The sequence below is a fragment of the Alosa sapidissima genome, chromosome 20, assembly GCF_018492685.1.
Source record: "Alosa sapidissima isolate fAloSap1 chromosome 20, fAloSap1.pri, whole genome shotgun sequence".
Classification (NCBI taxonomy): Eukaryota; Metazoa; Chordata; class Actinopteri; order Clupeiformes; family Clupeidae; genus Alosa; species Alosa sapidissima.
In genome coordinates, this window is record NC_055976.1 from 17,451,287 (window position 1) to 17,467,567 (window position 16,281).

At 44.0% G+C, this 16,281-nt stretch overlaps 1 protein-coding gene across 1 annotated transcript in view; it reads right to left on the bottom strand.

Annotated features, from left to right (window-relative positions):
• strc1 (stereocilin 1) overlaps positions 1–16,281 on the bottom strand; it is a 25,898-nt gene continuing 9,617 nt past the window's right edge. Inside the window, exons 11-26 of the mRNA XM_042075075.1 lie at positions 15,680–15,817; positions 12,551–12,612; positions 12,275–12,410; positions 11,522–11,610; positions 10,837–10,972; positions 10,498–10,584; positions 10,265–10,374; positions 9,374–9,464; positions 8,600–8,780; positions 8,081–8,253; positions 6,319–6,474; positions 5,912–6,054; positions 5,314–5,462; positions 4,588–4,685; positions 3,618–3,768; positions 1–675 (exon numbers count right to left, since the gene is read on the bottom strand). Coding sequence (XP_041931009.1) covers positions 575–675; positions 3,618–3,768; positions 4,588–4,685; positions 5,314–5,462; positions 5,912–6,054; positions 6,319–6,474; positions 8,081–8,253; positions 8,600–8,780; positions 9,374–9,464; positions 10,265–10,374; positions 10,498–10,584; positions 10,837–10,972; positions 11,522–11,610; positions 12,275–12,410; positions 12,551–12,612; positions 15,680–15,817 — 2,001 coding nt within the window. The 3' untranslated portion in view covers positions 1–574. The remainder of the gene's footprint in view (positions 676–3,617; positions 3,769–4,587; positions 4,686–5,313; positions 5,463–5,911; positions 6,055–6,318; positions 6,475–8,080; positions 8,254–8,599; positions 8,781–9,373; positions 9,465–10,264; positions 10,375–10,497; positions 10,585–10,836; positions 10,973–11,521; positions 11,611–12,274; positions 12,411–12,550; positions 12,613–15,679; positions 15,818–16,281) is intronic.

Consider the following 16,281-nt stretch of genomic DNA (forward strand, 5'->3'; position numbering starts at 1 on the left):
TGCACATAAATACAAAATAAATAAATCAGATAAATAAATACATAAATAAATAAATAGTCATATGTGGAACACAACACAATCAAACGGTAGGCTAGCCTATATGATGCTAATAAGTGATAAAATAAGCAATTGCTCTGGGTACGAGAAAATTAAACATTATCAGTCAATGTGAAAATGTCTGCATAATTACAGAAGTAAAGTGACTGTAACAAAATACCTGAGAGATACTAAAGAAACAACACTTCAATATGTTTCAAGGTAAAACACTCAGTAGACTGTAGACTAAATAAACTTGATTGCAAGAGAAGTTTCTTATAATAATAATAATAATAATAATAATAATAATAATAATAATAATATCATAATAACAATAATAACTTTCAGTGCTTTGCATTCATCATTGTGTTATTTGCTTCCTGAATTCGGGCTCTGAAATTTTAAAATCAAACAATACTCAACATCACATCATTCCTAGAATATGACAGTCAGTGTAAAGTGCTGTTTTTTTGGATATTGCACGTGTTGAGGGAGGAAGAGGAGGAGGAAGGACGAGGAAAAGGAGCGCCATGCTGTATTAAGCACAGGAGGTGAAGAGGAGCTGTAGTGACAGCAGCATCAGCAGTTCACCCAGTTGACACAGAGGGCACGGGAAAACTGCCACCCCCGACGACCTCCCTGTGGACACACACACACACACACACACACACACACACAGAGAGAGAGAGAGAGAGAGAGAGAGAGAGAGAGAGAGAGAGAGAAGGAGAGAAAGGCAAGCAGACACAGGAACACATACACACACACACATACACATTCACACACACACACACACACACACACACACACACACACACACACACACACACACACACACACACACACACACACACACACACACACACACACACAAAGTAGGATGGGATTCTGCTGTAAGCTTGCAGCTGTCGCCACAGAGGCCCTGTCAGCACAACAGAGTTAACACTAACCACAGGGAAGGAGAAATCACAACAGCGCCAGCACTCCAATATAACATAACACATATATTCAACGTACACACAGTATAGTATGTTCCATCTTCCCAGTGCTTAAAAACTGCATCATCTTCATGACATGTCAGCACTAAAGGTTTATAATGCTATAGTCAATGTGAGCATGAGCTGGAAACTATAATCTATAATGCCAGTGTTTCCCACAGAATTTAATTCTATTTGTGGTGGTAGGTTTGCAGAATTAACTTAAATGCAAAAGTTTTTAACAAATTAGCGCAGCGGGGTTATGATGCACAATTTACAACAACCAGATTTAAGCACAATTTAGTCTTCTAGTCGTCTTCTATTAGCCTAGAAATCTAGACGCGCCCCTACACCAATAACCACTCGGTAAGTTGCAGTTTTGAAAACGAACGTTAAGGGTTGTTTTAGGACATGTTTGAGTAGCCTACAGTATGCCTGCTGGCAGCCACTCTGACTAGTCAAAGGCGATTCAAAACGAGTCAGAAAGGTCGAGACAGGACCAATCGTCAAAATGTCGGTGTCCACCACTCTAGTTCATCCAAAACAAACCAGAAAAGGGACTCAAAGTGCTAAATACCGGAATTTTCCTTTAATGTTGTCTTTAAACATGCATGTAGGTTCGTTGAGAGACAGAGAAACAAGGAGTGGCTTTACAAAGGTGCACATAGCTCTACAATGAAAGAATTCCATCCAATTGAAATAGTACAACATGGAAAATCATTGTGTGGTGGTCAATGTGGATATTGTGGTGGGCCGCCACAAATAAGTCAATGTATGGGAAACACTGAATGCACCTTCATCTCAAATATGTGTACACATATTTTTACATATATACTAATATGTGTGTAATAATACTCGTAATAATACAGATGGTATATATTTGGGCTAGACCATACAAAATAGTAGACAACCAGAACCAAATTAATCTATGTGTTCTGCTAACTGGAAAGGGGGACAAAGGGGTGAAGTCATTGAGAGACCTCAGATCCATACAAACCAGCCTCAGACGAGTCCAGGAAGTGACGTCAATTCCGGTAATAAGTACATAATTTACTTTACTCTTCATGGAGAATACAGCGGGAAAAAACGTGTTTTCTTTTACAGTTCATGGAAAAAAATAGTCACATTAGGTAGAAGCTTTTCATTATTATTCGTAATTCACATTTATTTATTAAATAATCGATCGCAACTGACTGTCCACGTGATCTGCCAGAGTCGGCTGGGAGGAGCTTGTGACTCACGCATAGGGACTCACGGCAGATATTGCGCGAAATTTTGTTTTATGGCTATCGTTTAGATGTCCTTCCTATTCATTAACATAAACATGATGACTGAATAAATCACTAAATAAATGACTATGATGTTTAATAAGCCATTGTAGGCATACATTTAACAAGTTATCATTATATCACATCAATTAATTGTTTTCTGTAGGCTAGGCTACTGTGTGACATGCTTTACACTACATCATAAAAATCAACAATAGGCTATCAACAAGTTTGCAGTATCACTGTTGCAGAAATCACATACAAGAAGGTATCCTCTTGATTGTTTGTTCATTTTTGCACATTCCAACATAAGGAAGCAGCATGAGGAAACATGTCGTTTTTCTGACTTATTTTCTAACTACTTTTACGAGTCTGCAGTATCACTGAGTACAGCTGTTACAAGAGGGTCTGGCGTCCCTTTGTTATGATGCACTTCCTGCGACAGTCATTCGTGTCTAAATGACTTAACTCCCTCTCGGTTCAGGAGTTGAGGACCATAGAGATCCCTACTGTCTAAATTCCACTGGTGTATCCTCCCAGGAATTGAGGACCATAGAGATCCTTACTGTACCTCTAAAGTTCATTGGTTTAGGGGTTGAGGACCATAGAGATCCTTACCTCTAAAGTTCATTGGTTCAGGGGTTGAGGACCATAGAGATCCTCACCTCTAAAGTTCATTGGTTCAGGGGTTGAGGACCATAGAGATCCTTACTGTACCTCTAAAGTTCATTCCCTGCTAAAAAAAACAGCCTGACCAGCTAAAGGTGGTTTGCTGGTTGACCAGCTTGTTGACCAGCTTGTTTGACCACCCTATGATGGTTGACCAGCTAGACCAGCAAATTTCTTGCGAAAACATACCTTCAGCTGGTTTACCCACCTAACGATGGTAATTTAGCTGGTTTTGCTTGTCGTACCACCTCAAGCTGGTCATTTTAGCTGGTGTTGCTGGTCTACACTGCTGGTTTAACTGGCCGTGCCAGCTTATATTGGTCAAACCAGCATGACCATCTTACACCAACAATGTCAAGCTTGGCAGGCTGGTCACCAGCATGACCATCTTGCACCAGCTGTATCTCACACGACAGGCTGGTCAAACCTGCATGACCAGCTTCCTCAGATGGTCACGCCAGCATATCCAGCTGGTGGTCCAACCAGCTACACCAGCAAAGACCAGCAAAAGCTGGAAGAAAACCAGCAAAGACCAGCTAAAACAAGCTACCAGCATAAGCTGGTTTCTAGCTGTTTTTTTCAGCAGGGTTGGTTTAGGGGTTGAGGACCATAGAGATCCTTACCTCTAAAGTCCATTGGTTCAGGGGTTGAGGACCATAGAGATTCTTACCTCTAAAGTCAACAGGTTTATCCTCCCAGGGGTTTATGACCATAGAGAGTGCAGTCTGTTGCTCTGTGCTCAGAGCAGCAAGCTGGGCCTTCGTCACGGCGACGGCCTGCTCGTAGGAGAACATGCTTATCTGCACAGGCCGGAACACGACCTGAGGAGAGGAGAGGGACACATCAGGCATCAGGTAAACCACACGGCAGGCTTTCCAAGGTGACGCATCAGGTACACCACACGGCAGGCTTTCCAAGGTGACGCATCAGGTACACCACACGGCAGGCTTTCCAAGATGACGCATCAGGTACACCACACGGCAGGCTTTCCAAGATGACGCATCAGGTACACCACACGGCAGGCTTTCCAAGGTGACGCATCAGGTACACCACACGCCAGGCTTTCCAAGGTGATGGCTTTTAAACTAGTAGAAAGTGCTCGCTAAAACCCTGAGGATCAGTCCAGACATTCATTTACAGCTGTAGTTGGGCCTGGTACAACGCTTTTGTGAAGCATCATCTCAAATTAATAAAGAAAATCATGTGAAGCAGCCCATACCAGTCAATCGATAAAGACAAGCAAAACACAAAGAGTTTCAAATGAAAGAATAAGATTGTTTGCTAAAATTACGAGGAATATGTTGCATTCCAGTTGTACTCATAAGTTGTATTCACAATCATATTTCCCAGTTGTAGGAAGTTGTAGTTGAACAACCCCTGAAGTTGTAATTCCTTGTCATTGTAATTTATTTACACTGACTGTTGAATAGACAGTATGGGTCCTAATTTCAATGAAGTCTAAATTTTAAACCTAATTTTATAAATAGGCAAAAGCTGTTTGCTAATTGAAACAGAACTTCAATTCAAAACTTTGCCCACCATTTCAATTAGGGCTGTATAAATGGGCACTTGAGAGCAGCCCAACTGCAGTAAAGTGGAGTAAAGTGCAGTAAAGTGTAGAGTAACCACGAGTGACTCACAGTAAACCTGTCCGGAGGGATGAGAGACACGGCCAGAGGAGTGAGGCCCTCGATCTGCTCCCTCACCAGAGACGACATCTCCATGTCCGACAGCCCCACTGCAGCAAGAAGCAAGGCCATTCAGTTCAATTCAAAACACTTCAATTAGCAAGATTTCCCAAAACTATAGTTGCTAACCTGTTAGCAACTTAGTTGGTTGGCAATGGGAAATTGCATTGCAACCAACAAAGTTGCTAACTTAGATATTGTTTAGGTTTAGGTTTGGGAAACACGCCCCAGAGTAGTAACACTTTAAACATAAAATATATGTGAACGTGTAAGTATGCTATAGAGTATCTATGTGCAAAATTGCTCAATGAACACATACTGTACACATATGTACATTCAGCATTATGATAAAAGTGAACGGAGAGCTACAGTTCCAATCTACAGGTCCAATCCCTTCTCTGCCAACACAGGGCTTTTAATGACATTACTGTATGCTACACAATGGAGGAGGCCTGACAACAGCACCACACACTGTAATAATGGAAAATTCTCTGGGTTTTACTGTTCATTTATGTCAGCTCTAGTTCAACCCCATCTCCAAAAAAGTTGTGACGCTGTGTAAATCGTTAATAAAAACAGACTCTGCGCCCCCCTATTTCATAAATGTGGTCATGTGTGATGAATATGTAAAAAAGAAGAATGAATCGACGGTACTCTCTCCTCAGCTGTGTGGTGTACCTGCGAGACCGCTGATCTCGAGAAACACGTCGGTTCCCCAGGAGCTGATGGGTCCAAAGGCCAGACTGTGGCTGAGCAACCCCACCAGCGCCCTCTGCTGGACTTCTGAGCACTGCAGTCGCAGGCGACCCAGCCACAGCACTGCCTTGCTGTACACACACACACACACACACACACACACACACACACACACACACACACACACACACACACACACACACACACAGAGAGAAGAGAGAGAGAGAGAGAGAGAGAGAGAGAGAGAGAGTGAGTGAGAGAGACAGAAAGCAGACACAGGAACACACACACACCCACACACACACACACACAGACACAGACACAGACACAGACACAGACTTCAGAGAAACACCTTTCACTCATCCCAAATACTTTACAACTAACTCCCGAGAGCTAGTGGGCACCATACATTTGCTCACTAATATTATAGTGAGTGTAGTGTATACATCTGGAATAGTCATGTAATATATAATTACTACATAAAGTACTGCATAAAAACTGTTCAGTCAGTCAAATGATTACACACTCACACACAAAAACACGCAAGCATGCACGCACACACACACACAGACACACACACCTGAACTCCACAGCATTAAGGTTGCGCATGACTGGCGCCTCTGCACCACAGATGATGTATCCCAGGGCAACCAGCGAGCTGGAGTCCAGTTGACTGGGGGTCAGCTTGGTGGAGTTCAACATTCTGAGAAACAGCACAGACAACTGGGAGAGAGGGAAGACAACGTTAACAACTCAGAGCCAATGCTACAGTCAGACTACGGTAGAGCAAACTGATTTAGTCGCTAACGCTCGCTCCCTATCGCATGCAGCTAGGACACGCTCTTTGGTTTCCATGCGATGAAGTAGTACCTCCATAGTTACTGCTGCTGTAAGTGTGTGTGTGCTGTGTGTGTGTGTGTGTGCGCTGTGTGTGTGTTTGCGTTTGTGTGTTTGTTTGTGTGTGTGTGTGTGTGTGTGAACCCTCACCTGCCTGCTGCTCCAGGTGTTGATGGCCCCCAGGGCGGCGACAGCCCTCAGCTCTGACAGGTTCAACCGACCCAGCTCCTCCACAGAGAACTGGGAAGACAGGCGGCCCAGCTGGCCAATCACAGAGGGGGAAAGGCTAGAGGCGGGGCCGTACACCTGAACCAGAGGTAGAAAAACAGAGTTGTTTCTATTTTGTTGTCTATTTCTTTTTCTGAAATATTTCTCCAGTATATATGTTTTCTTTACTATGGTTCAGTGCAGTAGCTCCCTGAGGGTTGAGGATAATTAGCTTTAGGATTGACACAGTGAGGGTTGTTGAATTCCTATAGTCAGGTTGCAAATGAAATTTAACACAGAAACAATCCCTCTGCACAGCCGATGCAGTTTTGCAAATCGAACCCCGATGCCTATCAACTCCATTCACTAAACAGATACACAACATTCCTCAACACACGCACGGCAGGTGTGAAAAGGTGACTTATCGAGGCCAGCATCCAGCTGCTTTCTCATTCTGGCACCAAACCAGGATAGGAGCTAATGAGTAGAATGAAAACATGTGTGAAGTGACAGCCAATCAAATCTCTCACGACGTATCTCGCTCCCATCTGGACACCGTAGCAGCAGATGCCTCGTGTCTGGGCTGGAGCCAAGCTGCACCGGCATCCTATAGGCTTTCATCTCAGTCAGATTAAAGCGCTCTGTAAACGCCTTTTGACAGCATCCCTATAGCTTCGGCGGTTGAATGCATTTGGACAGCAGAGTGTGGGCTCATGTTGTCTTCATCACAGGCTGTGTGTGTATACATATTTACACATGTTCTTTCATCATAGTTTTGTCCCATAACTAACCCTACTGATTGCAGTGTGCATGTGGGCAACTGGTACAAACAAGCTCTAACGACAACACAACTGAAATGGCAGCACGCTAGTTCAGTGCCCGTTCAGCCATGCTATTCCTGTGGAAAACCTGAGGTCCAATCACATGCTGTCTCTGGTAGCCAATAAGATCCCGCTCTGTCTGCCACTCATTTTCTGTAGCTGGTCACGCTTTTCAGGCATTTTGCAAACCGTCCTTAAATCCAGGACCTTGCAGTCGGAATTGTCGTTTGTGTATTCAAAGTCCAAAGACAGTCTAAAGTAGCCTAGGCTATTCGAAGTGACAGTTTATTACACATAATTGTTTAAGTCGTTTTGAATAGCCACTGCATACCTATGTAGGTCAGCGTGTTGTTGCAATCACTTTATGCAAGCAAACCGCATACAGAGGCAGTCTTTAGTGTTGAGGTCAGACATGATAATCATCCAAATATCTGACTAATTCAGTGCAGCTGAAACAGCCCCTCTACCCTCTCTGCAGCAAAAGCCATTGTGTGCTTCTTTTATCGATATTTAATGATATCTTTTGCATTTCTTATCCAAACAATGTCAAACTTGGCACTGCACTCAATTGTGCCTGTAGCAAGACACCTGCCAAGTTTGAAATTGGTCTAACGAACGTTTCGAGAGATACGCGAATAACAGACACACAGACAGACAGACGTTCCTGTCATTAATAGATCGATGATGCTAGAAAGGTCATGCTTTGATGTCAAGCAGGCACACGTACTGGTGAAAAATCTTATATGTAAACTAATCTATCTGGACGATGCTACACTGTAAATCACTTGGTGAAAAGACGTATGTGGGAACTGACATACATGAATAGCATCTGCTATGTGTGTGTGTGTGTGTGTGTGTGTGTGTGTGTGTGTGTGTGTGAGCACCTCTTTGGCTTTAGTCAGGAGGGTTTGTAGCTGGTAGGTGGGGAGGTATGGGTCTGCGCCCAGGAGCTCCAGGCAGCGGGTGAAGCTGGCGGCGGTCATGGCCGTCAGGCTGTTTATGCTCCAGGCCGACGGACGCGTCACATGCAGGCTCTCACAGCTGGGCACCAGGGCAGCTACAGGACACACACACACACACACACACACACACACACACACACACACACACACACACACACACGCAAGCATGCACATGAGAGACTTGCATGAGACATTAGTCCCTACTGCATTGCACTCATCTGCTCTGCTCACAAATACAGTTTGTCTAAATTAAATAGCATGTTAAATAGCTAAGTCATGTCTGCAGTCCAAATCACCGCAACCACCACTACACTTATGTGTTCTTCATCGGTCAGAAGAGAGACTGTAGAGACAAAGAGATGGCGAGAGAGAGAGGAAGAGAGAGAGAGGAAGAGAGAGAGAGTGTGTGTGTGTGTGTGTGTGGTTTATCTGAGTCCTCACCTGATGCTCTGTTCACTTTGAGGAACCCCAGGAAGAACTGCAGGACAAACTGCTGTTTGTTGAACAGCTCCTGACGCTCCTGCACCTCCATGCTCTGCATACAGAGGGCGCCAAACTCACTCTCCTCCCACTGCTGCTGGCTCATGAACAGCCTCTCAATGCGCTCCTGGGTCATCACCGCCTGCAGAGAGAGGGACGGAGTTTTTCTTTCTTTATTTTAAGAGCATAATGATAATCCAGGATTTGTCTTGCCTGAGGTGCGTTCAGATTCGGCAAACATTGTTGAACGTTTGTGACGAACATGTTTTCTCTGAACAGTGAAATTTAAACGATTTGGTGTCAACATTCCATTGTAACGGTAATTGCATTGTTGTCAAGCTCACATCCAGCATCCCTGTATGTTGGCAGAGAACTACCTCCTCAGACTGTTTCCAAGTATTTGCAAACGTTCGTCAAAGCAGAGTCAGATTACAGAAACTCAAAGCAGGGACAGAAACCTGTTTGAAAACGTTCGCAAACATTCGCCTATGTTTGCGAACGCACCTCAGGTCTCCATCCCATCTCTCATTCAGGCCAAGGTGAAGAATCTTCCGGATCAGGGCGTAGCGTGCCGGATGAGTATCACAGAGCAGTAACTTTAGAACCTAGAAGCCCAGGTCCAGAATATTCATTTCGGTATCCTCACCAACCCAACTACAGGTGTCATATTCTTCCACACACACACACACACTGTGACGCACACACACTCTCACAAGTGATGTCTTTGTGTCTTACCGCGGGTATTAGCTGAAGTGTCTCCTTTTTCAGGAAGAACAGGAACCGTCCCACTTGGATCAGAACCTCCAGGGTCCAGTTCTGCACTGGCCTGAAGAGGCACATATTCAGACAGGAGATTTCATCACCACCCGTGCAAGAGAGCTCAGAGGAGGTTGAGGAGAACCGCTCACACTTATGTATGTACTGAGTTTTGACTTTTTGTAAGGACATTTCTTTTCATCTTTTGCATACTGACATTATTCCCTGAATCCTCATTATGCTTGATATTTTGAAGTAAGTGGCAAAAACTGGTAAACATGGCAATTATGGCATTAAGTTGGCAAGTACAGAAATGTCACTCCTTTCAGACAGCATTCAGCCCACACTAAACAAAATCCAAAACCTGAGAGAATGCAGAGCGGAATAGACTGTGTGGAACCTGTCTTCAAACCCACTGATAGGCTAAAGCATGGGCATCATTTGGTTCCAGAAGGCACTACAGAGGAGCGGGCAGTATTTCCAAGTAGCCTCCCTGCTCCCAAAGGAACTGTTCTCCTACCTACCCTAAGGAGCTGTTCTCTGAATACTCCAAGGAACTGTTCTCCTACCTACCCAAAGGAACTGTTCTTATACTACCCAAAGGTGCTGTTCTCTGAATTATCCAAGGTACTGTTCTCCTACCTACCCAAAAGTGCTGTTCCCCTACCAACCCATAGGAATTGTTCTTCTACCTACCCAAAGTTGTTGTTTTCCTACCTACCCGAAGGTGCTATTCTCGTACCTACCCAAAGAACTGTTCTCCTATCTACTCAAAGGAGCTGTTCTCCCATCTACCCAAATGTTTTGTTCTCCCACCTACCCAAAGGTGTTGTTCTCCTACGTACCCAAAAGTGCGGTTTTCCTACATACCCAAAGGTGCTGTTCTCCTGCAGCATCTGGGCCACCAGTTCCAGTTTGGTTCCCACGTAGCACAGATCCTGCAGCATCTCCAGACTGTTCAGCAAGAACTGACGATTCACCTGCACATCAGCAGTACCTCAATTATACATTTATATTCCGCCATTTAGGAGACAATTGCAAGCCAAATTCAATCTAAGTGACTTGAAATTGAAAATCAGATAAAAAAAAAAAAGTTTCATTACCTGCATGAAAACCTCGTCTGCCACATATGTTGCCATGACGCCCATGCCACGAAACTCCTCCTCTGTGTAAATACCTGTGTACATATTCTACGACAAGGGGAATGAAGAATACTTAAACACACACACACACACCTGCACACAAACACACACACACACACACCTGTACACAAAAACACACACACACACCCTCACACAAACACAGCCTCAAATCATTCAGGTATCTGCTGTCATCGTCATCAGTGTGAGGCATTCTGGATCTACACCAGGTTTGGCTACACACACACACACACACACACACATTCTGGCCAGTCTCTTTGTCATCAGTCATAGGCTACTGACCAGTCTCTGCAGCATTTTGTCGACCAGCAGCAGCTTCTTGGTGGTGGGCAGCAGCATGAAGACCTGCGACTCCTGCAGCACCATCCGCCTTAGAGCCTCCATCATGTCCGGAGGGAACTTTTTAATAGTGCTCACTCTGCTCCACACACACACACACACACACACACACACACACACACACATACACACACACACACACACACACACACACACACACACACACACACACACACACAGATAAACAAGTATGAATCTAACTGCATACTGTACAACTTCTTCAATTCAGGTTATACTATTATTATTATATACTCTTATTTTAACCCTGGCACTGATGATGGTCTAAATGGGACCAAAAACGTTTTGCACTTTGGTAGCACTTTGCACTTTTCATCACTGATTGGATTCAAATTTGCATCGGCAACATTGGTGTGCGAGTTCTTTCTTGACTGAAGGACTGATACTCTATTAGAACTAACGCACCCACCAGGCCTGGAGTCGTGGTGTGATTCCCTGTTTGCCCCATACCAGAACTATCTAGCCTATGGCATGGCCATGGTATTAGAATATACTGTAGACATGTTCAACATAGACTGAAAGTTACCATACTCATATTTCAAGTTTGTCATGCACATGTTCATCATGTATTACATATGCGTATGGGCCAAGGCTGCCCCCATAGACTCACGGAAGAGACAGCGCAATCTGGGCTCCCAGCTCTCCTAACAACTCAGAGAAGAAGTCCAGCTGGTACAGCTCCTCAATGATGCACTTTTTCTACAAGGAACAAAATAAATGTGTTAATGACCAAGCCTACACACACAGCTGTGTATGAAATTAACATGCACAACATGCAGTATACATTTCAATCCACATGCACCAGCATAGGACGCAACAGTTCAGTGTGTGCTATGGGCCAGAAAGGCAAACGGGGTAGCTAACATCATGACTGGGTTTCTCAGAAAGGCAAACGGGGTAGCTAACATCATGACTGGGTTTCTCAGAAAGGCAAACGGGGTAGCTAACATCATGACTGGGTTTTTTCAGAAGGGCAAATGGGGTAGCTAACATCATGATTGGGTTTCTCAGAAGGGCAAACGGGGTAGCTAACATCATGACTGGGTTTCTCAGAAAGGCAAACGGGGTAGCTAACATCATGACTGGGTTTCTCAGAAGGGCAAACGGGGTAGCTAACATCATGACTGGGTTTCTCAGAAGGGCAAACGGGGTAGCTAACATCATGACTGGGTTTCCCAGAAGGGCAAATGGGGTAGCTAACATCATGACAGGGTTTCCATGGCTAACACTGGGGTCCACATCCCAGTGTAACGCACGATACGATACTGCCACAAATTGCGACAGTAGCTTACAGATACTCAATGCAAGGCAAGAAAATGGTTGGTGTAGGTAAGATCATGAGTGTGAATGGGGGCATGTGCACCAGTGAGGTGTGCAGGGGCACAGGCTGCGTCCGCAGGAAGACCAGGACGTCTCTCATGGTGTCCAGCGAGGGGGTGACCTGGAACATTCGCTTCAGCGCCCTACAGCTCACGCCTGGGGCTATGGTACCCAACGCCCTACACACACACACACACACACACACACACACACACACAGGTAAATAAAAACAAACAAGATTCATTAAAGACAGACAGACAGATAGATAGAGAGAGTGTGTGTGTGTGTTTGTTTTAATATAACATAAGGAGACACTCACAGGAGGTCCTGTACAGTCATGGCAGACTTCTGTTTGTGAGCCTCCTCAAACAGAGCGATGGCCTGGGGGGGAGAACACACACATGCTGAGATGTGCTGAGTTGTGCAACGTGCAGGAGGGCTGTAGCTGGGAGGAATCTCAGTGAGCTGAAACATACTACTAATATAGTACACAAGGGGGCAGGCTACCCCACGGCAATGAGCACCTGTTGAGCATGGAGTGTTACTGCATAACAATCAATTCATGTTATGTTCACAAGCAAATCAAGTGAAATATGCCAGGTTTTTCAGAAAGGAAAAAAAAATCTATGAATGGACTGGGGGGGGGGGGGGGGTATGGTGAGGGCATGTCTCTTTTCATTGTACTAGGGTGCAGATAGTTTATTTGTAAACACGCCTTGAGACATTAGACTATAAACATCTCATGCCCTAAGAGGTTTATTTCACTGGGATGAGCAGTCAATACTCTGACTTTCTCACTGTTTCTAGTAATAGAGGCAACATTGTCAAATTTGCTTTGAATCATTCACAGCATCAGGCGACGGTTATTGGCACCAATGTTCTGCGTGTTTTCTGATTCATTTAGCCACATGAACTTACATCATCCTCCAGTTTATGCTCCTTAGAGCACACATGCCATTTCAACCCTAAAAGTCCCTCTAAACTAAACCATTTGTCAAACATATAAATGTTAGGATGGAATTAGGGATTCTGAATGTCTGTTAGCCATTGATAGGAATGCTGAATATAAGGGATACATCCCTTTAAATCCCTTAAATCCCTCTGAACAGAGCTGAATGTGTGAGATTCTCTGTACAGGCTCACAGTAACTTGTTTATTAGGACGGTTACCACTGACTCTGGATTACCTCACCCAGGGTTGGCACTAGACCACACACTTGAAATTACTTTTTTGGACTGTGTGACTTCCCTGGACTGTGTGGGAATGTTTGTGGTGTAGGAATGCTTGTAGTAAAGAGTGGGCAGTTGGTTTACGGACTGTGAAGTTGGCTTCATGTATTGATATTTTAAAATGATTCAGACTTCGAAAAAAAAAAGACCTGACTCAGAACTTCAAGATGATTTAATTTGAAGATGTCTCACTGCTAGCGTAGGGTATGGTATGGCTGGTTCTTGGTCACGGTGGACAGTTTCTTTACATTTTCTTAGACCACTGTAATCTGTTACTCTTCTTAAACAGTCCACATTCTGAAAAAGACCTTACTCAAAATTCAAGGAAAATTGAAGATGAAGGTTTCTCCCTACTGGTGCGTGTGTGTGTGTGTGTGTGTGTGTGTGTGTGTGTGTGTGTGTGTGTGTGTGTGTGTTTGTGGTCACAGGGGACGGTTTGTTTACAGGCTGCTCCTCTCGGAGGTAAATAATTTAGGTATTCCATTAGGCATGTGTCACTCATCTCCATTGTCGGACAGGCTCTGAGTCAGATCATAATAAAAGATAAACTAGCCACCCAAACCCACACACACCAACACACCCTTATTCAAGACTGGCACTTCTTCCGAGATCAAAGATCAGTTGGAAATGGAATTACGCAATAAGGATTCTGAGATTAAAATCTCTGAATTAAAAACATCTAGCAGATTTCCCATTCTAATGAGTGTGCCTCAGTGTCTCCTAGTCAGGCCCAGGGTGGGTAATCGGGAGAATTCCCGGTGGGCCGCTTCACTTTTGGGCCGGTCGAGGAAAAAAATATTGACATTTGTCACGTTAGTCTATCTTCTCTTAAAGTAGGCTATACAGTAGGCCTATACACATTCCGCATTCTGTGCATGACACCGTTGCCTCTGCATGGGTTGTCGCCTACCATGTGAGGGAGTCCTCACCTCCCAAAAAAGAGTTGGTTGGGTCCATATAGCCCGTCTTTTCCAAAAAGTTTTCTCAGATACGGATAGCTGGGCCGGACCAGTAGCCACAAGCGTCAGGAAGAATGGATGGTAGAAAGAGACCAGGAGGGACTGAAACGGTCAGGTAGAATGCTGCTAAATGTGCTAAGCTTCTAGATTACAGACAAAAGTGGCAACTGGTAAAGAGAGATAATGATTATTAGCAATGTCTAATATTCATATAATATTGGACGTTGTAGCGTTGTCAAGCTATTCGCAAGCAACATATTAAATTACTTAAGATATTAGCCCGATTCATAGACTTTGCAGTATGCAAATATTGATAACAAAAACTGAAGCTTGATCAGTGTAGGCCTATGCGGTAAAAATTGTACTTATTTAATGTAAGAAAGAGTAATTATGCTACACGATAAACTTATATGCCTTGTTTGCTCAGACGAGGGTGCAGTAAAGGAGTAGGATAAATCACCAAACAACAAGCCTACCCATGCAAAAAACATGTAGCCTAAACATTAGTTCAATATGCCTCTTTGTGGAAGTGTGGGATAGGCTACATTTCAAAGGCTTTCTTTCTTTCTGTTTTTGTTAACTTGTGAAATAGTGAAATATTTTTGTTAACTTCTCAGTTGAAGTGAATTATTATATAACCTTTACACATTTGTTGAACCATGGTACTAATACAAGCTACAGGATAGATACAGGATAAGAGCTGAAATGTTGCTTCATTTATCCAATTTCCACCACTATAGCAAACGTGGGCCGGTCTTGGGCCTGAAACTCCCGAGCTGAAAAGTGGCCCCACTCCGGCCCTGCTCCTAGTCCTAGTCAAAAGCTCAGGTGCTGGAGCCTGCCAATAGAGCTGGGCTTGGACAATTCATCAATACAAAATGAAGGTAAATATAAAACAATAATTCTGTCAATAATGAGGATAGTTGTGTCTTCTTTGAACTCTGATACCTTCTATGAGGTGTGGCATTTATTGACATTTTGAACCTGTAAACACATACATATCAGGGAGCTGAGAGAGAGAGGAATTATTTAATATTGAAAAAATATCCCAACTAGACAGTCGTGCAGGCATGGACAGACAGACAGACACAGACACAGACAGAGACAGAAATAAAAAGACAAAAAGACAGACAGACAGACAGACAGACAAACACACACACACACACACACAGACAGACAGACAGACAGACACAGACAGACGGAAAGAAACAAAGACAGACAAACAGACAGACAGAGAGACAGACAGAGCGAGCTGCTTACCTGCTGTGTGGTCCAGGGCTGTGTGCGTGAGGCCGCGGTGGGGACGAGGCGGGGGGTGCGTGGGAGCACGCTCAGTAGAGGTGTGCTGGAGAGTAGAGGCTCCAGCTTACCCAGCCAGCCCGTCACCTCAGGAAAGCCCTAACAACAGAGGTCAAAGGTCATCAGCACACAGACATGAACACATGAAAAGAGGCCCTCTGCATTTGTATACAGAACTGTCCTTTAAGGCTTTATACACAGACAGAATACCAGTTGAGATCAGTTGCATTGCTTTTTTAATCAGTTCTCCAATGTTTTCTCAGTTAGCCCTTTGAATGGTAGCTGATAATGGGCAATGTAGATATTGCATTAAAGATCAGCCACAGTCGAGAAGCCTTTTGCAATTATGTAAACTGCTGCTCTGATAAAAAAAAACAATGCAACCGATCTCAGCTGGTATTCTGTGTATAATGGAGTGGAATGGAAATTTCTAAGTGACCCCAAACTTTTGACTGGTAGTGTATAAATATAGACATATCAGGTGCAACCATTTCTGTAAAATCCAGAACAGAATACTTCTATGAAACAGGTGTTTTGATGTACTGAAATACAGATTTCAGTAC